The 24,825-nt window shown below is 39.2% G+C and overlaps 2 protein-coding genes, 2 long non-coding RNA genes, 2 other non-coding genes and 1 pseudogene across 8 annotated transcripts; 2 read left to right on the top strand and 5 right to left on the bottom strand.

Moving 5' to 3' along the window:
- The first annotated feature begins 888 nt into the window (after positions 1-888).
- Positions 889-2,417, top strand: LOC131242044 (thioredoxin-like 1-1, chloroplastic). The gene is made up of 4 exons (XM_058240404.1): positions 889-1,345; positions 1,442-1,624; positions 1,729-1,893; positions 2,013-2,417. Exons 1-4 carry the CDS (start codon positions 1,142-1,144, stop codon positions 2,223-2,225), a joined length of 765 nt encoding a protein of 254 aa, XP_058096387.1. The 5' UTR covers positions 889-1,141; the 3' UTR covers positions 2,226-2,417.
- A 5,741-nt stretch (positions 2,418-8,158) lies between these two features.
- On the top strand, positions 8,159-8,915 carry LOC131242045 (uncharacterized). Its single transcript, XR_009169495.1, has 2 exons — positions 8,159-8,306; positions 8,454-8,915. It is a non-coding gene; the product is annotated as an uncharacterized LOC131242045 (long non-coding RNA).
- Positions 8,916-9,678: 763 nt separating this feature from the next.
- LOC131242047 (uncharacterized) lies at positions 9,679-16,858 on the bottom strand. 3 transcript variants are annotated; one of them, XR_009169498.1, is made up of 3 exons: positions 16,634-16,858; positions 15,793-16,049; positions 9,679-10,515 (listed from the first exon to the last, which is right to left on the bottom strand). It is a non-coding gene; the product is annotated as an uncharacterized LOC131242047 (long non-coding RNA). The 3 variants fall into 3 exon arrangements; XR_009169496.1 differs by lacking the exon at positions 16,634-16,858 and having other exon boundaries at positions 15,793-16,623; XR_009169497.1 differs by lacking the exon at positions 16,634-16,858 and having other exon boundaries at positions 9,679-10,518; positions 15,793-16,623.
- On the bottom strand, positions 14,563-14,645 carry LOC131244954 (small nucleolar RNA R44/J54/Z268 family). Its single transcript, XR_009170720.1, has one exon. It is a non-coding gene; the product is annotated as a small nucleolar RNA R44/J54/Z268 family (small nucleolar RNA).
- Positions 15,040-15,126, bottom strand: LOC131244952 (small nucleolar RNA R44/J54/Z268 family). Its single transcript, XR_009170718.1, has one exon. It is a non-coding gene; the product is annotated as a small nucleolar RNA R44/J54/Z268 family (small nucleolar RNA).
- Positions 15,666-15,732, bottom strand: LOC131244950 (small nucleolar RNA Z267; annotated as a pseudogene).
- A 15-nt stretch (positions 16,859-16,873) lies between the features above and the next one.
- On the bottom strand, positions 16,874-21,154 carry LOC131242046 (pentatricopeptide repeat-containing protein At5g15280, mitochondrial). Its single transcript, XM_058240405.1, has 2 exons — positions 21,014-21,154; positions 16,874-20,890 (listed from the first exon to the last, which is right to left on the bottom strand). Exons 1-2 carry the CDS (start codon positions 21,080-21,082, stop codon positions 17,249-17,251), a joined length of 3,711 nt encoding a protein of 1,236 aa, XP_058096388.1. The 5' UTR covers positions 21,083-21,154; the 3' UTR covers positions 16,874-17,248.
- Between the last annotated feature and the right edge of the window lie 3,671 nt (positions 21,155-24,825).

Consider the following 24,825-nt stretch of genomic DNA (forward strand, 5'->3'; position numbering starts at 1 on the left):
ATGCCAGTAAGATGGGGGCCTGACTCAATGGATGCTCAAAATCCAACCCGTTCATCGTATGAGCCAGAGCATGTTAACCTTCAAGCCTTAAAATCAAGTTTATCCCTCAATTACTGTGCACTTTATAAGTAACCATTTTAAGAAAATTCCTTCCACCTTTGGTATCTTTGAGGATCTATCATATTTGTATATATGAAATCTAGCTCATTCAAACTCTCCATCTGGTCTAGATGAAGATTCAGGCTGAAGATAATGCAGTTTCGAAATTAAATTTGGCATTTGTGTAAATCAAGGGTGGACGTCTCATCTCACATTGTTACTTGTGTTGCAGTCCACTTGAGATCTGACTGATGTTTAACACCCTAGGTTTATATGAGGTGACACATCTGACGGACGGGTTGGATTACGTTTATACACCTACATCTGCTGCTCGGTACTACAGTAGGCAGACGGCGGTACCGGTACGACCAGAGCGCTCTCTGTCCTTTTAGTTTTCCGACGTGGAGCCTTATCCAGTTTCCCAGAGAAAGTATTGCAACGCGGTTCGTCGCTTCATTCAAGAATTTAACCGACGGCTATATGCACTTAAAAATAAAAATAAAAAAAATAAATAAAGCTTAAAAAAAAAAAAGAAAAGAAGAAAGACAAAAGGTAGGCCTGCTTTTAGTTTCCGTTATTAAAAAAAAAAATTTAATTAATTAAATTTATTTTTTTTAAAAAAAAAAAAAAAGACCGAAAACAACTAAAATGAAAGAGTGCAAGGACCAAACCCGAAAACGTTCAACAATCTTTTCGAATTCGCTGTCGGAAAAAACAGATAGAAGTGAAAAGTGGATAAAGCCGAGTATTTTAAAGGCTCCTTCCTCCCCTCTTCTCCTCTCGCCTTTGCCTCCCCCCCCTTCTCTCTGTTATTATCAAAGATAAAGGGAATTTCGATCTACACGTCGCTGGTGTGATTGTAGTAGTTGTTTTGAAAGGAAGAGAGAAGTGGGTGTTGCTGGATTGTTGGAGTATTTCATGATTTTGATGCATTTGAGGACCTGTCTTTGAACAAGCGTCAACAAACAGGGGATTTTGTATTCGGATTCCTCTCTTCTATTTGTCCTTATTTCCAATCGAAAAGATTCCCCGAGTTTTTTCAATGGCAGCTTCTTTGAGAAGCACTGTAACCGTTTCTGGTTCGAACGAATTTGTGCTGAACAAGGATAAGAGAGCCGTTGGAATTTCTTCTTCCCATGGGTCTCTGTCCTATACGCCACCAAAATCTTCAGATCATAAGGGAAGACAGGGGATCCTTCTTGTAGAGCGGAGGAGCTCCAAAACTCATTCTAATTTCTCCATTAATGTATGCGAGATTTATCTTTTCTCTTCTCTTCTTTCTTTCTTTGTTTTACTCACTCCTTTATGGTTCTTGAAAATGACTTCTCCTCTCGAATTTCAGGCTCAGGCATCGGTCTGCATTCCCCGTTCTATGAGATGGTGGGAGAAAAGCATTCATTCCAACATGAATCAGATCAATTCGGCTCAACATCTCGTTGATTCCTTGTTAAATGCAGGAGATAAACTTGTTATAATTGATTTCTATTCACCTGGTTGTGGGGGTTGCAAAGCTCTTCATCCTAAGGTAATTGATGCTTTTTAACATTTTCTAAACAAGTAACAAATCCATACATGGGCAATTTGCGTGAGAGATTGAATTACAAACTTCCTTTTCTCTCTTGTTTTTAGATCTGTCAGATTGCGGAAATGAACCCGAACGTCCAATTCCTTCAAGTCAATTACGAAGAACATAAATCCATGTGTTATAGTCTCAACGTTCACGTACTACCCTTCTTCCGCTTCTACAGAGGCGTGCAAGGTCGTCTATGTAGCTTCAGCTGCACCAATGCAACCGTAAGATTCATCATCCTTTACAAACACAAGATTGTTTTCAAGAACAAACCTTTTTACATATAACCATATTGGCAACTTCTTGTGAATTATAGCTTCAAAGTTTCATTCTTCTTCTGCAGATCAAGAAATTCAAAGATGCATTGGCGAAGCATGGTGGTGAACGTTGCAGTCTCGGACCCGCCAGAGGTCTAGAAGAATCTGAGCTATTGAGTTTAGCTGCTAAAAAGGAACTTGCTATTCATTTCCCATTGAGATCTGCTACTGGAAATACAGAGGATTTTGTTCTACTCAATAAGATTGAAGAATCAGAAAATGCAGCATTGGCAGTATGAAGCTCCTACTGATGCCTAATCGCGATTAAGCATGGAGGAAAACAGCTTCATGATTTTATTTTTATTTCTTTTTCTTTTTTATTGAGCTTCCCATAATAGAGGGCTTATTGTTTTTTGTTTAAGCCCATGCGATTGGTTATTCTGTCAGTGGATGATCATAGCTATGATGAAAGAGGTTTCAATGTTCTTCAATTCCTTTTACTTATCATTTGCAATTTTATTTTTATTTTTCATTTTCTTTTCTTTCTTTCTTCAATTACTCTAGAAATTAGATATTGAGATCATCATATCATCATCAATTAATCCTTACCCAACTAATTGGGGTATGCTACATGAATACTTTTTCGCATTCTACTTTATCAATGGCCATAATTTCAGTTAAATTAGAGGTCATCAAGTTTTTTCTTACTACCTTTAACCATGTCCTTTGGAACCTTTCTTTGCCATTTTTGAGCCTTCGACTTCCAGGAAGTCACTCTTAGCTACTGCCATCCTTGGTCTCCCAGTCATCTAAGTCTATTTTCTCTCGTCTTATTATGTATTAGTGATACACATAAACTCCCCATATTCATCTGTTTCTAATGTTATCCTTCTCTTTTCACTCATCCATCTCATGTGTAACGTGACATCATATCCGAAGACGTTATGTAAAGGTGACATCATATTCAAAGACCTCGGGTGGGCCCCATGATAATGTTTATTTAAAATTGACTCAACCATCAAGTGCGTCAACACATATTAGGCTAAGGGCCCAAAAATCGGATTGGTATATCATTAGGTGGATCACATGATTGAAAAAAATAAATAAAGCGTAGCTCCCCTCCAAATTATTTAGATTAGCATGGCCCAGGTAAATCACAAAGAGACGTGATGTCAGGAACACATGCCTAAATTTTTGTGTGAAATCTAATGACTGAAGTGTATTTTAGACAATTATTATGGTGTGCCCTATAAAAATCAAGGTAGGACCTCTCACAAGTCGGCCTTATTTTTTGTCTCCATACCTAATATGCGACTAAATATCAAATGATTGAAGTGGATCTTATCTAAACAAGAGGTTGAGCCCGTCAAAATCAAGAGTTGTAACCCATGCCATTTCCTCCTCCTTTTGTGAATGGAATAATCTATGTGGATGCGGGACTTGATTTTTGGTAGGACCGACCATGATTTGTACGTGAAATCTACTCCAACCATTAGATGAGCAATCCCAATTTAGGCCCAAAAAAAAAAAAAACAGGCTAACTTGTGATTCAAATGGGCCACACAGAGAAAGTAATTGGGGAAGAGATGTCTACCTTTGATTTTTAGAGGACACGCAATAATGATTATACAAAATCTACTCCAACCATTAGATGTCACACCAAAATTTAGAGTTATGCGTTGCAACTAAGGCATGTACATGATTAAGGTAGGTCATACCAAGTGAAACAATTTGGAAGGTAATTGTTTTCAATATACAATTTCTAATCATGTGGTCCACTTGAAAGACCGATGAGAGTGATTTTTGGGCCCTTGCCCTAATACAAAGTGACTCACCTATCGGTCAGAGTAGCTAGATTTTAAATAAACATCACAATAGGGCTAACCCAAGCAATTGACCAATTTGCTTTCATGCCCATCCAACCTGCCATTGAATTTTATTTTTTATTTTTATTTAACAGTAGCCGAAGGTAAATTCCATATAACTAGATAATTCGTCCTGAAATTCCCATGTATGTTCCTATTGTACCAAACACTTGAGATGAAGATAGGTGGATCAGCATACAACTTCTGTAAATAATTGACACATAGGCACATCAAGAAAATGCAAGGTGCTCATTGATTGATACTGGCACGCTGGTCAAATGGGAGATTCTTGAATAGGCACGTTGATACATGTGGCGTGCACAGTGTCATATACATGTGATAATCTAATTTATGTGGCAAGTGGCAAGTAGGAGGTCTCCAAACGCAGAATGCTTAAATATATCAACTCACTTGTGGCAGATTGACACAGTACATGTGCCACACGTGTATGTAAAAAAAAAAAAATTTATTTATTTGTATAAATAAACTTTTTACGCATACTGACTTATAAGTAAATATTTATTTATTTTTAAACATCCTACTTTTACTAAAATTGGTACTAATATTTATTAACAAACTATGAACAGATGACATTATCTGAACCTCAATGAGGCTGGAATGGTAATTCTCCTTGACCTAGTACCACTACTACCCACTGGGCTCGCAAATTTAGGCTATGTTAAATTGGGACCAAGTAGACTTAACCACAGTGCAGTGAAGTGAGGTTATTGCAGCATCCAAGGATTGAAACACTAGGGCCCTACTGCAGCTTAGAATTAGAAAACAAAGATTTCAATCCTAGTGATTACGGTACAAATAAAGTAATGGAATTTTCCATTAAATCCTTTTTGTCTTGACAACCATTTATAAACGCCAAGTAAATACCTTGCCCCATTAAAATGAAGATGGATATTATGGATAACAAGGACAGAGCTTTCCGATCTGGATTTGGTCTGTTGTCATTGGAGTTATCACGTGGTCTTGGCCCCACCAAACCCTTTTTACAAACCATGAGTGGAATCCTTGAGTAGCCCTGTCTTATCTGGGAGTCCCATCATTTCTTTATAAATTCATCTACAGTCAACCACATGCCCCCAATGGTTACAAGTTTTCTAGATCCGATCTTTTGTATAAGGTGAACCACAATTTTTTGATGTTGTGCCCTCCTAAATCGGGCTGTTTCACTTCAAAAGTGGCCCCCACATTTTACAAAACAAAAGATCAATTAAAATAGAGATATTCTTGAATGAATTGGATACAATATATAAACACACTGGCTCCACAGACTATATTCAAGGTTTTAACAGTGGCCAGGTTGTAAAACAAGCTTAGATACAGTACTTTCTAGGATCTGGCTGTTGGCTTTTATTTTGGTTCAGTCACGTGTGACTTTTGCAGGTGTGTTAGAATTGATTATGAAGCTTAATTCAAACCGATCAACTTATCTCAAGCGCAAAGATAAGCAGATATATCGTGAGCATATATCACTAAGACCCAAGAAGATTAATCGCCTATTCAATCACTCACAATATGGTTATAAGATAATCAAGCGATTGTCAGAGGTGGAGTTCTTCCTCCGAAAATAGGTTGCAACTTAATTTCCGTACGAAAGGATTTTTAATTACGAGATCTGTCAAACAAATATAAAGGTAAAATATAATAAGAAAATATAATTTGATTTGTTTGTTGAATTGTTAGACAATTTATTTTGTTAAGCTTCTTGTTATTTATATATTTATTTTGTAGTTTCTCTTTAAGTGATTCTTTTCTTTATTTCAATAGTCATGATAATTAAATTGTTATTATGTTAATCTTTCAAATCTCTTCATATCTTTCTAATCGTTCTTTTCTGCTCGATCGCTTTCCACCTCTTGAATTTTTTAGTCGTGCTTCGTTATTAAATTACGTGTATTATCCAGCTTAGTGCCAACTTTACTTCCGTAAAAAGCCCTCCAAATATTTTAAAAGATCTTTCACACGTTATTTCTTTATAACATTGTCCCTTCTTATTGACTTGTTTAGAAATGGTTAGAAATAGAGTATCGACATTTAAAATTTGAATGTAAATAAAAGCATATTTGATCCTTCCTTTAAGAGTTAGCAAACGATAAATGCTTTGATACTAGGGCAGTGTAATGGATGATACCAAGACACTTAAAAATTACTTTGAATTTGTCCGCATTACATGTAAGTAATTTAAATAAAACCATCCAAATTTTGGGCACCAATTTACATTTATCGCCCATCAAAAGTAATCCTTGCTTGATTATCTAAATGTCAGATGGTGGACATTTAAAGGATTGTTAAAGGTAAACCTATCCAATGGTCTTATTTCAACAAATAAGTGTCTACAAATCAGAGGTTAGGATTGTTCAACCAATCTGATTTTGAACAGCAGGTTCTCAATAGCCAATTCCAGAGCTAGCAATGCGCCAGGCAAAATCAATATTTTGAATAAGCTTGGACCGCTTGGCTAATTCAAAATTCTGGCCCGAAGAAATACTGGGCTCAACCGTGCAAGGCTGCATTGTAGATCGGCCCCTATCCTTTTTTGTTTATTTTTTTTAAAAATCAAAAAATGCTTTTCGGCAAGCCTTTCCGCCGCATGCATCACCTCTGACATTCACATGTGGCCATTTATCAATGAGATTTTTATATCCCTTGATTACAAGCAATTGGTGTACCTTTTTGTTCCAGTTATCTCAACATCCAACTAATGAAAACTGCTGATAGATTCATGTCTTTCAATCAAACATTTATGATGATTTAATTGTAAAATATGAAAAAGGACATCTACTAAGGATTGGATTGAGATGCATGTGTGCAGGTTCAAAGGGATATAGATGGTGTTGCTATGCTTGTAATAAACTTATGCCTCTTTTCACTTTATTTTATTTTTTACTGCATTGAAACTAAGGCAAAAGAAAGGTTATGTATGAAATAAAAGCCACTGTATGCAACCATCTTTTTAAGCGGTAGACTAGTGCTTGTTTACTTTTACAGGTTGCTAATGGGCAGTCTAGTGCTTGGAAAAAAAAAAAAGGATGTTGGAGCAATTAGCAATCGAAAGTTCCTAAGGGCGTGTTTGGGCGGTGGGATTAGAAGGGATTAGGTGGGATGGGATTCAAAAAACATAATTATTACCCATGGCAGGGATTGTCCCTGTTGTCATGGGATAAGATTAATAACATGCTTTGTTGGTAGTACGGTGGTACATTGAATGGATATACCCATGATCATTTGAAATTACTAAAAATAACACACGTGTTATATCTAAACCGTTCATTTGTTTTGTAACCTCATTTTATGGCACGGGCCTAAAAATGAGGTAGATCCAAAACTTATGTGACCCCAAAGAAGTTTTCAACGGTAAGTATTCAATCCCCGTTGCTTTCTATGGTGGGGTCAACTTGAGCTTTAGATTTACCTGATTTTTTTGGCCCACGCTCTAAAATAATCTCATAAAATGGGTGGACGGTGTGGATATAGCCCACACATTATGGTGGGACCTACACAAGTTGCTAACATTGAGTGAAATTGGCACAGGATCCAATGCAATTCCATCTAATCTAAGTCCCACCTAATTCCATTCTTCCCAAATATGGAATGGAATTGGCACAGGACCAGATGAATCCCATCCCACCAAATCCCTCCTAATCCCATTGCCCAAACACGCCCTAAAATCTGTGTCTTTGCACGACAAACATATCCAAATACCTGTCCAAGGATTTCAAATGTCACTGCAATCCTGCTTCAACTTGAACTAGTTCTCATTAACTAATGCAGTTCTTGATTTATGTTCTAACAAATGCATCACTTAAATCATTGGATAAAGTTGTTGAAACAGTTAAGACCTATATGAGCAACCCAGATCATGTACTCTCTCTCACCATCTTCTTTTATTCTTTTTTCTTTTTTCTTTTTTTTTTCAATACCTTTCTCAAATTTCACTTTTTGTTTTCTTTTCTCTTTTTTATAAGAGTTTCACTCTCTGTGCTTGGAGTTTTGGTAGTTTGATGGACGACTTAAATAATATAATGGTATTAAATAATGTTGGCACATACTTCAACATAATATATGTGTGACATTAACGCCCACGCGATGTAAAGTCGTGCTTGATTTGAGCGGGCTCAAAACCCGGAGCAAAGATCTCTCTCTCTCTCTCTCTCTCTCGGCGTCGGTTTCAACGTCCCCCCAAAGAAAACCGTCCAAGCTGGTATTTCCAAGGCACTACCTAAAACATCAGCAAATTTCTCTTTTCTAGAAAGCTCACTTATGACAGGTCCCACTTGCTAGATTTAAAAAAGAGCCCGTCTACTTAGATTCCCTGCGTCTTGACGTGTCCGGCTCACCTATCCATGTCCTTCTGGATAAGGATGACAACGTGGCTTTGGATTTTCAATTCTCTGCCTAGATCCCATGAACAGTAACCAGAACGGATTTAGTTTTCTTTTTCATCGTGATTCAATGATCGCTGCCTGCATCACATGTATCAAAGATCCTGCCGTTCATCAGGTAAGCCCCACCGCTGAACATGCCATGTACCAAAAATCAGGAAAGCATATTCATCAATTTGCCCACACATGCTATTAATACGGACCTTTTTTCTTCTCACCGACATTTCTCTCTCTCTCTCTCTCTCTCTCTCTCTCTCTGGCACAGCTTCTACTAGCCTGTAAAGCGGTTCAGCACCATTTTTTATCCATGGATTGTTAAAGATTTGGAGTTGTGTGGATGTTCCAATCGAGCTTTGCTAATGAGTTAATAAGAAGGGTAGGCAACACCTGTGTTAGCATGGCACAAAGGTACCAGATCCAGTCCATTCATCACACTGATACCGCTGCCTACATGCTCTTCTAGCCCAGGAATCCCGTCAGTCCACTAGTCAGGTGGGCCAAACTTTAGGAAACAGATGTAGGAATACTTGGCTGATTTTTTCTTACTTGCCATCGTGGCCCACCTGCTTAGTGGACCAGGTTTATTTTTGAGCCTGAACATGTGTACGGTCCGTCCCATTTCACCTGTTGCGGTGGCGTGTACATAGGCCTGTGTGCGTTGTAGGAGCTCCTAACAAATAACTGAACAGAAAGATGTAGGGTTGTTAAAAAATCAGCCATGGTGTTCGTTTATATGGCTTAAGCGAAGAGGATTGTTCGCATTCCCAACACGTGAGAACTTGAGAGCATGCACGTCCCTACATGAGGTGCCACTGCCACCCAACTTGGAATATGCAACGTTGGTCATTTATTCATAGCTGCCTGATCAATAACACTAGTCGGTATTCATGATAATCCTTGCATGAGATAATCCTTGCATGATGGATGGCCTGGATATCTCAGACATGTGTTGTGAGGTTCATTTAGTTGGATCTTTTTAAACCAGTATGATGCTCTACTTCAAGATTGTTCCATCCCATTCGCATGCTTCACAAAATCAATTCATACACATGTTATATCATAGCCGAAAAATCCTCCCATATTATCATCTCACCACATTGAAAGCAACCACATTTCACACATAATAATAATAATAATAATAATAATAAATGAAAAAAAATAAATGTAGATACACGATTACCCAGGTTTTTATTCCTATAAATGGGTCATCCGTCGCCGATAAACCATTGCTTTGATAGCATGCAATAGATTGTTGATGTCCCTAAAAATATATCAGATCTAAAGATCCTGTCCCTTCTAAAATTAGGTGATTAAGAAAGAAAGCGACAATATAGACATACCAAAAATCAAGGGTGCAAATCATTGGCTCATGAAAGCTTTTGATGCATGCTCCATCGATGGTTGGGCCCATCACATAAAGTATTGGATCAACAAACTATGATCCCACATGTAGGAAAACACGCCCCCCATTTGCCGGTCTGTGAAAAATTGAGGCCTGCTAATGTACTGTGTACATCGGACTTAATTAATTATGAAGAAATACATGGATACTCTGGCAGAGTATAACAATTGATAATCAGTTTGTACATATGGAGTATAAATCATAACAAAACAAAAGGAAGAAATAAATAAATAAACAATGAAGATTTTATCTTGTTAGAGGTGCCAATGTAACCAGTATGATTGTTTGACATGCAAGGAAATAAATCATATCTCACAACAAGGGATGAATTACGGAACTTGGAGAAGCTCATCATTGCCCTTGGAAAATGGAGGCCATGTTCATTTCTTCATAATCTGAACACCAGTCTCACTGCATATACTTTGAATTATCTGTCCACCTTTCCAAATCACACATCTAATCTGATCCAATGGTACAAGCCGAAGAGCAGTGGTTTGATGAGAACCAACATCAGATCTTCATGACCTCGTGCCTCATCTGCTACAAACCTCTCATGTATCCTAAATAGAGCAAATTGTGCTGAGCAAATAAAATAGCCAGTATCTTCAAAGGCATTTGTTTGTCACCTTGAACTAAAGATGATTACAACAAGCTCCTTGCAGCCCAGTACACTCTCATTAATCCTGATCTTGGATTGACTTTCTTGTCTTGGTTGCGTGACAATCTTCCCGCCCATCCCAATGATGCTACCTTTCTCCTGGGACATAAATAACTATAGACAGTATCATCCGACCCAGGAGCATGCCAATCTCTCTCATTGCCAGGGTTTCTTCTCTTCCTCCGTTTTCAGCACAAATCTTACTGACAAGGATCGTTTACCATAGTTGTTTCTTTGTCCAGCCATGGTAGTGAAATGACTCAAAATCTGCTTCTCGATTGTATAGCAAAGATAGATATTCAGCTTTTGCCCTCAAATCCAAGATAAACGAGAAAAGGCAGCACAAACATCTGTGATAGGGGGCACTCCAGTGGTACCGGTACCGGGCAGATGTGGGGTCTGGCGATGCATTCGCAGAATCCATCTTGTCCATAAGTTGAATCACCTCAGAAAACTTTCATAGCCCAAAAATCAGACCGATCCAAAACTCAGATGGGCCACAGCACAAGGAATATAGAGAAGGAATGCCCACTGTTGATTAGCATGGGGGCCCCACTATGTTGTGTGTATATAATCAACGCTGTTCAGATCTTTTATCCAGTACAGATAAAGGGTCATGCCAATATTCAGGATGCTTTGCAATTCAGGTGAGCCCCTGAGCAATTCAAGGGTGGGCATTCCCTCACAGATAGTTCCCTTTGCCGTTGCCAGCATTAGTTTTGGATCGGGATGAGTTTTTCTTGCTAGGGATTTTGAAGGGATGCATCTGAAAGACAGGTTGGACGGTGAGAGTCATCAAGTGGACACCACATCTACCTGGTACCACCATAAGCTTACTGCGGGACCAGTACCACTGGAGCACGCCCCTTATGTGATTAGCACAAATAGATGTTGAGGGTTAAATATTGCATATCAGACCCATTTATTGCATGGATTTACAAGCATGATACCGTTTAATAGCCTGATTTAATTGTATTTGTGATGCAGAGTATATTGACAAGCATGAACTGAAAAAGGGTGCTTAAACCATGGATTTGACGCTCTGATGACACCCAAGGCAAGGGATGGACTCCAGGGGACCAAGATCGATGGAATTACACACCAGGGATCCGAGGAAATCAAGTTATTCACGTTAAAGAGGCCTGAAATTGGTGAAAAATGCAAGATCATATAGTTCTCGCCATCTGATTGGCTCAAAACTTCATACATGGCCTGAGGGCCATAAATTAACCGTACATATCAAAATTTAGCCCTTGGATCACTATAGAAGTGCCCCAACTGACAGATCAGCCCATAAACCGTTGATTCTGGGCCCACCTGATATTTGGAATTGTCTCAACTTTGGTCTCGGCGGTTTAAATAAGATGAGGAAACAAATGGATGGATCGGATCTTGTATATACATTACAGTGGGCCCCGTATAACCAAAGTGTGTACATGAGGTACACATGTGCCGAGCCGCACCATACCGTGTATAACGGGTCAGCGCGGCTGACCCGTATCTTCTTCTTTAAAACGGCAATTGCCGCATTAACGTTGTATAACGGACGGAAACTGTCCGTTTTTGCGGACGCAAGTGGGCCCCACCCATGGCCTGTACGGATAATCCAATCCGTCCATCGTGTAGAGGGCCACGAATTCATCGAACCCATGCTGAGCTTTTGGACTCATGCAATCACACGTGCGCGATACAGAGGCCATAAGTGGATTGCCCTGCAACGTTCAAATTGATGTTTGGATGATTTCTTCTCTGATTCTTAGTCAATGGATATGAAAAACCATCCGTTTCTTACTGAAATTTCGAGGGCAATCTAATGGACGGGGTGGATTTCCTTGAAAACACCTCTGTGGGGCCCACCGATCACGTCAGCGCCGGACGTGCGAAAGGCTACGCACGTCCGCGAAATCTGATTTTTCAGGCAGTTGTGGCCCACCATCTTTGATCATATGGCAGATCTGAACCGTCCATCGTGTAGGCCAGCCAAAATACTTTCAAGAGACGCTGATTTTACAGAAATAATGCAAGGAACGCGAGAGTTATGAAGCCCCAAACTTGGCTGCGAAAAGGCTTTCGCTGCGCGTACGATAGCTTCCCAAATCCGATTTCCACCACTCCAAAAGCTATAAAAAGAGTTCCAAACGTGGAGAAGAGGGTATGCTTGAATAGGGGACGTCAGATAGAGAGAGAGAGGCGGAGAGAGAAGTGTTTGGAATTTTTATGTATTTTTTCTTTATTTTTCTTCTTTTTCCTATGATTATGTTAGGCTAAATCCCTTAGCTAGGGCTAAGAGGTGAAGCTTGTAGCGTGATGGGAGCTTCTACAGGTTTGATTGAACTGAACTGATTGACTTTGTTTGATTTAAGAAATTCTTTTAGTCATTAATGATTTGTTGTGATTTAAATTACAGTAGATCTGTGATGGCTTGAATAATTCCTTTCCTTTTATTTTGATGTTCAGAAACCCTGTTGTTCGCCATCGTCTCATAGACATGGGTGGATGATGGGATCCTTCCTAGCACTCATACATCTTTTGATTGGTTATGGATTGGTCTAAGTTCTGTTGTTTACCTGGTCTCTTAGGCATGGATTTGTGATGGAATCATACCTAATTCTTATACCTTTCATCTCTTGAAAACTATATCAAGTAAGTTCAGTATAATATCCATGAAGCAGGTATAAGATCTCCCTGATCTCTACAAGTGGATCCTCTGAATCCCTAGTTCACTTTCTCTGAATTCTTTAAGTTTAAATTAATATTTCACCATATTCCTCAAATCACAATTGGTTTAAATTTCATCTTAGCCTAGTTCTAGATCTGGTTATTTTTAGATAACGTACAGGTTTCAGTCCCTGTGGATTCGACCTCGGTCTTACCGAGTTTATTACTACATCACAACCCTGCACTTGGGGTGTGAACAATAGACTTTTATATTACTGAGATATCAGCATTTTCTAAAGCTTGCTAACAGAAAGAGGAAATGAAGTAAGTTTGGTCTGCATGCATTCAACAGTCAATAGCCCTACACAAATAGACTTACCCCATACAATGTAGTTGGTTGCAGACAGAAAAAAATTACACCCTAGCATTTCCCAAAAGCAAGGAGGCACATTCTATGCAAGACCCATCCTTTCTAAGTAAAATGATACTCCCAAAAATATTTGAAAATAAACTTACCACAACATAGCTTAAGGAAAAACAGAAAAGAGACTAGAAGCAGATGCTTTCTTCATTTCCAAATTCTCCGTTATAAGGTGACTGATGTGTCTAAGTCGTGACAGTTCATCCAGTGTACATGTGGAATATATGTAACATAATCCAAACTGTCTAAATCACGGGGCCCATTGTGTATAGAGTATACTGAAAACCACACTGATTAAATGATATTAATTTACTTCCTGCTGAGCTCTATACAGTTTCCCTTTAACAATCTGTAAGATGGCCACCCATTGGACAGTTGAAATCACCTGAAGACTACGCCTTCTGGGCCATGTTCCATACACAATGGGGGATTTTGGGTTTGGAAATGAAATACATGAACACCAGAGTTAGCAGGAAGGATTTGTTTGGAATTACTTGCCAGTGTTGCATGTGTTGGCTGGATTCACCATTGAAGAAGAATGTTTAAATAGTAAAAAACTGGGTGCCAACAAGTGAATTTAAAGAAACAGTTCAGGAACAGCTAAATAAACAGCTCAATCATGTGCAATGGTAGTAGAACAAACAAGAAATGTCTGGGAAAAAAAATAAAGAAGATAGCAGCAAATAAATTAGGAAGAATATAATTAGATTTAAAAATTAAAAATAAAATAAAAAAATAAAAAATAAAAACTTGATGATCCATGGACCATCGATCCTGCAAAATCAGGACTTCGCCTACTCCCGATTTTAGCAAAGCCAAAAGCCCTTCAAGGGAGATTACTCACGCTAAAGCTCCCTGTAATTGGGATTTTGCCAACCCTCCAAGTGTAATTTCATACTAAACACACCCACACTCTCAATTATGCAGAGGAAATCAGTGTCTTAAAACCAAAAATCTGGCATGAAGGGACATGGCCTGTCAAATTGGGATTAGGCTTAATCCGATTTTGCAGGATCCACAACCTAATTCAAAGTAGAGGAGAGAATTATGGTGGGTTGATGATGACCAAGCTATCATTACTTCTCAATAAGCCACAAGAGTATCTAACAGGATTTGGTTTAGGCTCTCTTTAGCCAGATTGAAAATAGAGTGGTGGCTACATTTCACCTCATTTCATTTGTAGTTTAACCACCGAATCACAAAACAAACAAAAAAAATCAACAATTTATTAAAATTTTGCATCAGAGAGATTCCCAAGACGAGTCAACATCCTCCCAAAGGAGTGCGGATGTCCGTCTGTTTTATCATCACTTGCACAAACAAAATCCCACAAACGCAAAAGAAAGAGTTTGAGTAATAAAGTCTCTGTTCTCCAAGTTGAAAGCAATCATCCTGCTAGAATAGAGAACAATTAAGAAAAGGAAGAAAGATAAACAGACATGCCTCAGATCTTTTTTTTTCCATAACCATAACTCAAAGTATATTATAAAAAATTACATATAATATATATAAACCCATCATAGGCACTTCAAATAATTCAAGCAAGGGCTTGGAAATATCATCCAAAGTCGAAACTAAACAAGAAATTACGATTCAAAAATCAGTAGTGGTAAAACAAAGGACCTGAAGATGAGAACATGTACATCACTGTGCTCTTTTTTCTGCATCTTTTTGTGTGTGTGTGTGTGTGTGTGTGTGTGTGTGTGTAGGACATTGCATCAGAGAGATTCCCAAGACCAAGTCATCATCCTCCGGAGGGGAGTGTTGATGTCCCTGTCTGGTTTATCATCACTTGCAGTTCCCTTTTTTTTATGCCAAATGGTAATTCATACCCATCACCATACAGTGGAAAAATATGTAAACCTACGCAACTATTTTATAGACTCAAAACAAGACTAATGGATCAATCCATGAGGACCTGTGCATGCTATCTACTCAAAACTTTCAGAGTTTTACAGGCCCATGGGTTTCAGATTTTCCACTTCAACTACTCAATTGACGTAACCTCATTCTGGTACAACTTAAAGTGCCCAAATGAAGCTCTATTTGTTGGCATACTTCCTCTGGAAAGTATAGGACTACCGAACTAGTAACCAATCACAGCAGCAGAAACACATACCAAATGCAATACTTTCATTTCAAGACAAAACCCAAATGATGCAGATGAGTTCCTTTTCACAGTAGTTACTAAAAGTATATTTAAAACCCATTATAGGCATTGCATCAAATTAATCAAATCAGAAACTCAAATATAGAGAGGACCAGTAAAGGCACTTTTAACCAATTGAAGAAGCAGAAACACATACCAAATGCAATACTTTCAACTCAAGACAAAAACCAACTGCCTCAGAAGAATTCTTTTTCATAGTAGTTAAAGTATATTTAAGACCCATCATAGGCATTGCATCAAAGTAATCAAATCAGAAACTCAAATATAGAGAGGACCAAATCACGATTTTAGTAACCTTCAAAGTGTTGGTGAACTTTCTCTAGCTTTCCAATACACCCAAAAAACATGAAGAAAATATACCCACAAATTAGAAATATGAGGACAAAACATAGCAGGAAAGGGAAGTAAAAAAACAAAAACAAAGAGAGAGAGAGAGAGAGTGAGAGAGAGAGAGAGAGAGAGAGAGAGAGAGAGAGAGAGAGAGAGAGAGGGAGGAAGATGGAGAGATTAAAAACACAATACGTTGTACTGGGTACTGATCAGAAAGAGGAGCTGAAAAACCAAAGCAAATGGTAATGGGTCAAACTAAACTCAAAACTCCCAAGAAATGAATATACTAAAAATAAAATAAAATGAGCGGCATTTGCTAAAAGAGCTGCATCTTAAGAAAGAGAACCGATCAACTACGGCCAGCTGCAGGCGATAAGTCACCCTTGGAAGGAAAATGACCTTGTGGACTTGATTAAGACGGGCAGGCTGCTTCCCGGAAGAAAGCAACTGGCGGAGCGAAACAAGAAGGAAAAAAAAAATAAAATCCCAGAGAACATAAAAAGCAACTGGAAAATGAACATCTTACAGCCTCAAAATTCTCAGATTTTTTCTATTCAAAATAAATAAATAACTCAGCTTTAGAGCATAGAAAGTATCTTCTAAGCATTCACACTTGCAGGACTTCATGATAAAGAAAATAGGGAAAGCAAAAGCTATGAGATGAACACAATCAACATCTGTTCAATGCAGTGTTTATAGCCCCAAAACCTAACAGAAATCTACAAATTCCACATTGATTTGCAAAACGGAAAGCATAAGAAGAAGAAAAATGGAGAACTGAAATACGTCTGAAGAAAATGGCATACCTTGAGGGGTTTTCCACATCAATTCAGAAGAAGAGAGAGTTGGCATCACAAATATCTTCGAGGCCTTTTCTTCTTCATCCAGTGTACTGAAAGAGCCTTTGCCCTTTTATCGTGAATGACCAAGATAACCCTTTTTTAGCAGGAGGAAAAAAGGACTGATCACCTGCAAGGCTACAATTGGTTGTTGGCTACTACCACTCCATGCTTATTCTTCATAAAACTTTTTTCGCCCAGACCTAATCCCCTAACCCTGCCCATTTCCTTCCACGATAATCCTACATATAAATCCATTCAGTTTCCAATTTTTCCAAACTATCGTCAACTCACATTGTGCTAAGCCAATTCACTAGTGTGATTTCAAACAGAATCTTTTTGGTAGAATCAGGGTCAAGAGACTGGTGCATGCATGAGCCTCCAATCAGAATAGAAGTTAAAGGGCAGTTGATTGTGTTGCTCAAGTCAGCATGCTTCTTTGAAGAAACTCTTACTATTTCCTTGAATTGGAGGATCCTATGACGCTGGTCTCAGGAAGAAAGGATGCAAGAGAATCCAGAATAGCTCAATGTATGCATCTTCACAAAAGTATAAACTTGAAAAAAAAAAAAAATGTACAGCTTAAAGTGTTGGCTTACCACCTTTGACCTTTGGGTGTTTTGAAGGAAAACCGCTTTGAGAAAGAAGCTGAGACAGAAAACCCTTTCCGTTACCATTGTCCTTGTCGCCAGCATTGCTTAAATTGCTTATGAGTGACCAGTGAGTCCTGAAATCAGGCACGTGCCCATTTTGCTGCATTTGATGCAAAAGTTCTGATGCCTTGCGTATATTGTTATCCGAGCAGTACCTGTTGATCACTGACCGATACATGTCCCTCGTTGGAGTCTGACCTGATAGGTGCATGATGTCCAAAAGCCTTTCTGCTTCGCCAGCTTTTCCATCAGCACAAAGCCCATGGACAAGTGCTTCGCATGACCCAACGCTCGGTACAAGGTTGTTGTGCAACATTTCTGTATGGAATACAAGAGCTTGATCAAATGCTTTGCAGATACAGAACCCATGTACCACCGCGTTGTAACTGATTTCACTTGGGAGGCTTCCTTTCATTAACATCACATTCAGTAGATCGACTGCCTTGTTCAGTCTGCCATACCCACAAAACCGTTTAATCAGAACATTGTAGTCAACGTTATCAGGAATCAAGCCTTTTGCTTCCATTCGGCTCAAAAAGAGTTCTGCTTCCTGAAGCCTTCCATATGAAAGAAGACCTACAACAAGCATGGTTTGAACAACTGAACCATGCACCCAGCCTCTAAGTTCCATCATTCTACTCAACTGCAATGCTTTCTCAAGTCCGCCATGACCACAGAGATGACCAATCACAATTCTGAAGCTACGACTGCTCGGTCTCAGATTCTTACCAATCATATTTTTCAGCATCTCCACTGATTTAGGCACATCTTTGCACTTAAAATAGCCACATGTGAGGAAATTATAAGTAACTTGATCAAGAATCAAGCCCCTCTTGTGCATTTCACCTAAAAGTTCTGTCACAAGCAAGCTCCTACCCATTTGAAAAAGATAAAATATCATAATGTTATATATGACAAGGTATGGGTATTCATCTTCTCTCAGTATAACATCTTTTAGGCTCAAAGCGTTATGCACCCTACCTTGCATGCACATCATGCGCACCAGGTCCCGGTAACCATAGATGGTGATGCTGGCATTCTTTCTTAACAAGACACCTAGTAACTCCCACACACTGCGAAAGTTGTTTTCTTGACAATACCCGCAAAGCATAATGTTAAAGGTGTCATTGTCTAAGCAGACCCCCTTCACCATCATCTTCTGGAGTTCAAGAGCCACCTCACTGACCTTCCCTGTCTTACACAATCCATTCATTTGACCATTATAGAAAAAAGTAGAACCTGCCGATTGCTCACTCAACATGACCTCCTTTAAAGACATGGCTTTGTCCAATCTGTTCGACCTACATAACTGAGGGATTAATAGCTTATATTCATTTACACATGGGGCCATGTTCTTCTCTAGTATAATATCAAGTATTCCAAGGGCCTCGGAAAACTTCTTTTCCTTGCAGAACCCTCTTATAAGATGGTAATAAGCTGCATGATCCAAGGGCAGACGCCTCTCAAGAACCTCTTCCACCAAAGTATGTCCAATGCTTGTAAAGCCCGCAACACAAAGCTCTTTGAGAAATACATCACAGATATTAGAAATCAAGTAAGGGAAGCTCTCCACCATCGTTTCAAAAAGCTCTAATACTCTCTTAAGCATTCCTCTTTTGCATAGACAGCTGACAAGAGGCCTGCATTCCTTGGGCCCAGGTAACCACTCATGCTTTTTTGCTAGCTCCCAGCATTCCTGAAGTTCATTCATGTTCCCTTCCTTGCAAAAGCCCATGATGAGAGCCATATAAGTCCCGCTCTCAACAGGCAGATCCCTTTGGAGCATCCCGGCCAGAATCAGCTTTGCCTTGTAGATCATTTCCTTCTTGCTGATAGCTTGGATGAGCAAATTCAGAGTTGCTTGGTCCAGCTGATTGCACCATTCCATTGTTTCCTCTAAAACATCAACAGCTACATCAATGTGAACATGTGATGCACAGAGCCTTTTCAATAATTTGGTGTAGGCAGACAAGGAGAGCTTCTGACCCCACTGAACCATTTCGTTTTTTGTCCTCATAGCCATTTCTATATCCCCATCGTGGCATGCCTTAACTACAACATGATCTAAGTTGGGACTCAAGGCATCATACAGAATCGCTGTCATGGTCCTCTCAAACTCTTCGATATCCGTTTCTAAATAGAGCCCATTGCCAAGGGTATCGAAAAACTCTGCCCTTGGATGCCCCACATCATTATCCCTCTTCACCTTCACTCGCAAAGGGTCGATGCCCAAGACCATAAAGGCCTTGGAAAGCACACCCTCCAAAGGAGATAATGAGACATGACCACATCTCACCATCTCTCCCATGACCAGCTTCACTTCGTCAAATTTTCTATCTTTACAGTAGCCTGCTAACAGAACTCTAAACGTCGACAGATCAGCTGATATCCCTCTCCCAACCATATCATAGAAAACATCTTTTGCATGTTTTCCCAAGCCCTCCTTAAACATTGCACTGATAAGAGCATTATAAGCATGAATGTTGGGTTCTAGGCGTCTACCCAGAAGTTCAGACAGATAAATAAAGGCATCTTTCAGCTTCCCTTCTCTGCAACTCCAACTTATAAGGATTCCAAAGGTTACATCATCTGGCACAAAGCCTAAAGCCTCCAATTTATTTAGAAATAAACATGCATACTCTGCACCCAAATTCCTACATTGAGAAGATATTATCTTATTGCAGCAATGAGCATCGGGTGCATATTTCCATTCAATTAAGAAATTCAACAGATCGTCATAATCCATTTTCTCACAATATCCATCAGCGATCTTGTTAAGAACAGCACAGCTAGGCTCAATACCAAAGCCCATCACTTGCTTAAGAAGATTTCTGGCTTCTTGAATCTTTTGATCCTTGCACAGGATTCCAATAACAAACTCAAAAGCAGGCATTCCTGAACTTGATCCATATCCAGCCACTGTCATATCTGTATAGAGTCTTGATGCTAATTGGGTTTTGTTCATTCTGATCGAAAGATCAAGGAGAGCTTGGTAACATGATTTGGACAGGACTAGACCTCGATCCATCGCCCGTTTGTACAATCCCATTGAAATTTCTAACTCATAGGCCTTGACATACTTTTCAATAATCTCACAATAAGATTCAGGACAACCTGACAAAACCCCCCGATCTTCCATTGTCCGAAGCAAGTGGTCAGCTTCTGTAAGCAATCCTGCTCGTGTAAGCATAGAAACCATGATTTTGCATGACTGAGGGAGGTGTGTAAACTCCCTCCTTTGGTCAGCAGCCCAATTGAACAATTCCCATAAAAGTCCCACCTTTTTGGAGTTACCATGATCGAATGGACAATCCAGTAAAATTACGAGGACATCCTCAGGTTTGAGTGCTGAAACCCGCCAGAAACGACGTATTGTCCCTGGCGACAAATGGAGGAGCTTCTTGAGAAGATGTTGCAGGGAAGCTTGTGCAGAGATTTCAACTTTCTTTTCCCATAAGGAAGAACACCTCGAAATAACCGAAAGCCCGATGCCAGAGCAGCAATTCGAAATGAAATCCAGTTGGGTTTGGCTTCTTTCATCTCGAGGTGATGAAATGGATGCGTAAGGATTCTTGAAAGAAGAAGAAGAAGAAGGAATTGTGGAGTCAGTGGAGAAGGGTTTTTCTTTTCTTGAAGTTAAAAAAGGATAGTTCTGACAGGAGAAGAAGAAGGGGAAAGAAGTGTGGAAGCAAACCTGGAGATGGAGATTGGATGGGTTTCTGCGGTGGAGAAGATGGCCTTCTCGCATCCATTGCCATTTCATTTCTTCATATAAAAAATTATTGTTATTTTATTAAAAGAGAAAAACGAAAAGAGGATGGATGGAAGATCTTCTTCAATCGTGGTGGGTTATTGCAAGAAATTTACCACTGTACGACCCATTTATGGCTCATTTACCTTTGAAGTCCAATTTTTTTACCTCACCAGATTAAGCCCCATATGTACGGACGACTTGCCAAACGACGAAAATGCCCCTGCTTTTTCCTTCATGCGGATCGGCTGGTGCTTGAAGCGATCGGTGACCCTCCTCGAAGTCCGAGTCATACGAACGGTTCAAAAGAGATCGAAGTTACATGGCCCTACAGTTACGTATTTATTATATCAACAACGTTCATCCATATTTGAGATCATTTTGGAGCATTATCCAAAAAAAAAAAAAAAAATCATATCCAAAGATCCACTGGACCACACCACAAAGAGCAGCAGAAAAATTAATTTTACAGGGAGAACTTTTTTTCCCTTACATTTTTCTCGGATACATAATTACATAAATATGTATTTATATAAAAATATATTTCTATCTTTTAATTCATCTCTTTGCCTATTTATTTAACAAGCATATCTCATAAACTAGAATGAGTTATTTATAATACCACATATGATTTTGGGACAGGAGAAGCTAATTTAGCCAACCAATCTAGTTATTTTTCAAGATTTCATCGGGTCGATAGTCAAAAATTCATTTCATTCACTTCGCGGTCAATTTCAATCAACGCGCAGTTAATTTCATTCATTTCATTCACTTCACGGTCAATTTCATTCACTTCGCGGTCAATTTTATTAACTTCGCGATCAATTCTATGCATTTCATGGTGAATCCCGGCGAATTCCCTTCACTTCATGGTCAATTCCATACATTTTGAGGTTAATCCTGGCGATTCCCCATCATTTCACGGTCAATTCCATGCATTTCACGATCAGTTCCCTTCACTTCATGGTCAATTCCGTGCATTTCACAACCAATTCCCTTCATTTCACGATCAATTCCATGCATTTTACAATCAATTCTGATGATTCCGCTTTACTTCACGGCTAATTCCATGCATTTCACGGTCAATTCCCTTCACTTCACGGTCAATTCCCTTTATTTCGTAGTCAATTCCCTTCATTTCATGGTTAATTTCATGCATTTCACGGTCAATTCTAGCGATACCCCTTCACTTTACGGTCAATTCAATTCATTTCACAATCAATCCCCTTCATTTCACGATCATTTCCATTTATTTCACGATCAATCCCAGTGATTCTCTTTCACTTCACGGTCAATTCAATGCATTTCACGGCCAATTCTCTTCACTTTACTGTCGATTCCCTTCACTTCATGGTCATTTCCATTCATTTCACGGTCAATTCCGGCGATTCCCTTTCACTTCATGGTCAATTCAATGCATTTCACGGTCAATTCCCTTCGATTCCAATGATTGACAATAAAATGCATGGAATTGACTGTGAAGTGAAGGGAATTTACCGTGAAATGCATTGAATTGACCGTGAAGTAAAGGTAATTGACCATGAAATGCATGGAATTGGCCGTGAAGTAAAGCGGAATCACTGAAATTGATCGTGAAATGCATGGAATTGACCATGAAATGAAGGGAATTGACCGTGAAATGCACGAAATTGACCGTGAAGTGAAGGAAATTGACTGTGAAATGCATGGAATTGACCGTGAAGTAATGGGGAATCGCCGAAATTGACCGTGCAATGCATGAAATTGACCATGAAGTAAAGGGAATTAACCATGAAGTGAAGAGAATTCGCTGGAATTCACCACAAAATGCATGGAATTGATTGCGAAGTTAATGAAATTTACTGCGAACTGATTGAAATTGACCGTGAAGTGAATGAAATTGATCGCGAAGTGAATGAAATGAATAAAATGACTATGAATTGATTGAAATTAACCACAAAGTAAATGAAATGGATTTTCGACCATCGACCTGATGGAATCTTAGAAAATAACTAAGTTAGTTAGCTAAATTAGCTTCTCCTACCCTAAAATCATACGTGTTAAGTAATTCATTCTAATTTAGGAGATATGCTTGTTAAATAAATAGACAAAGAAATGAATTAAAAGATAGAAAAATATTTTTATATACTTGTATATACATATTTACATAATTATAATTATGTATTAGAGAAAAATGTAAGGGAAAAAAGTTCTCCTTATAAAAAAATAAAAAAAATAAATAAATAAATCTCCGCCAGACTGGCAGTAGTGCAGCGGCGGTTCGGGCTTTTTTTTTTTTAATGTGGAGTCTTTGTTGCTTTTGTGAGTCCCATCATGAGGTCTGTGTTATATCCAAACTGTCCATCTATTTGGTGAGCTCATATTAGGGCTTGAGACAAAAAATAAGACGGATCTAACTATCAAGTGCACCACACTGTAAAAGGCAGTGGGGAATTGAATGTCTACCAATGAAACCCTTGTAGGGTTACAGAAGTTTGGATCATTATGAATATTTTTTTTCCTCTTCGTCAAGGTCGTTATGACCTTATGAATAGATTGGATGGAAAATAAATCTTATGGTGGGCCCTACAAAATTTATAACGGTGAAAATCAATTTTCCCGCTGCCTCCTTGTGGTGTGATACAGTTGATCTTTGGATATGATTTTTTTTTTTTTTTTGGATAATACTCTGAAATGATCTCAAAATATGGATGAACGTTTTTGATATAATAAATACATAACTGTGGGGTCATGTAATTTAGATATCTTTTGAACCGTTCGTACAACTCGAGTTCGAGCAGCGTCAGCGCTCGTCTTCGAGCACCAGCCGATCCGGTTGAAGGAAAAAGCAGGGGTATTTTTGACCTTTGGCAAGTCTTCCGTACGGTTGGCGCTTATTCTAGTGAGGTAAAAAGAAGTATGTTTATGAAGGTAAATGGGCCATAAATGGGTCGTACAGTGGTAAATTTCTCTTGCAATTGCAGACGGACTCTTCCTCGTCAACTCCCAGAAAACATGCAATGGGGTTACTTGAGAGAGTGCAACTTTCATGAGATCCAACCCGTCCACCAGCTACGCCTCCTCGTATTAACTGTTGAACTAGAAATCGTGATCGGGCAGGCGCCATCAAAGGAAATAGTTGGGATGGAGGGTGCGGATTGGGTACTATCCCGACCAGGACCTGGCTAGATACCAAGGGTCCTGTCAGGGGCTCTTTGGGGTCCACCGTGATGTATATATATTATCCACGCCGTTCATCCATTCTGAAATATCATCTTATGCAATGATCCCTAAAATGAGGTAGATTGAAGGCTCAAGTGGACCACACCACAGGAAGAAGTAGGGATTGAAAACTTACCGTCGAACGCTTCCTGGGGCCACGGAAGTTTTCGATCAAGCTAATTTTGATGTTTTCCCTTCATGCATAGTTATGTGACCTTTTTAACAGGTTAGATGGCAAATAAACGTCACAGTCGCCCTAAGAAGTTTTCAATGGTAGAAGATCAATCGCCACTTCTTCGCGTGGTGTGGTCGGGCACCGCTTCGGTGGACCCGAGGTGGGTGAGACCCCTGACTCTGGGGTTCACAGTGATGTATGTGTCCTGAATCCACACCGTCCAACCGTTTTAACAGCTCATTTGAGGGCATGATCCCTAAAATGAAGCTGATCCAAACCTTAAGTGGACCACACCACAGGAAGCTGTCATTATTGAATCATCACAATTAAAAACATTATAGATACCACCATAATGTTTATTTGCCATCCATACCATTAA

The sequence above is a fragment of the Magnolia sinica genome, chromosome 4 (assembly GCF_029962835.1).
Source record: "Magnolia sinica isolate HGM2019 chromosome 4, MsV1, whole genome shotgun sequence".
NCBI lineage: Eukaryota > Viridiplantae > Streptophyta > Magnoliopsida > Magnoliales > Magnoliaceae > Magnolia > Magnolia sinica.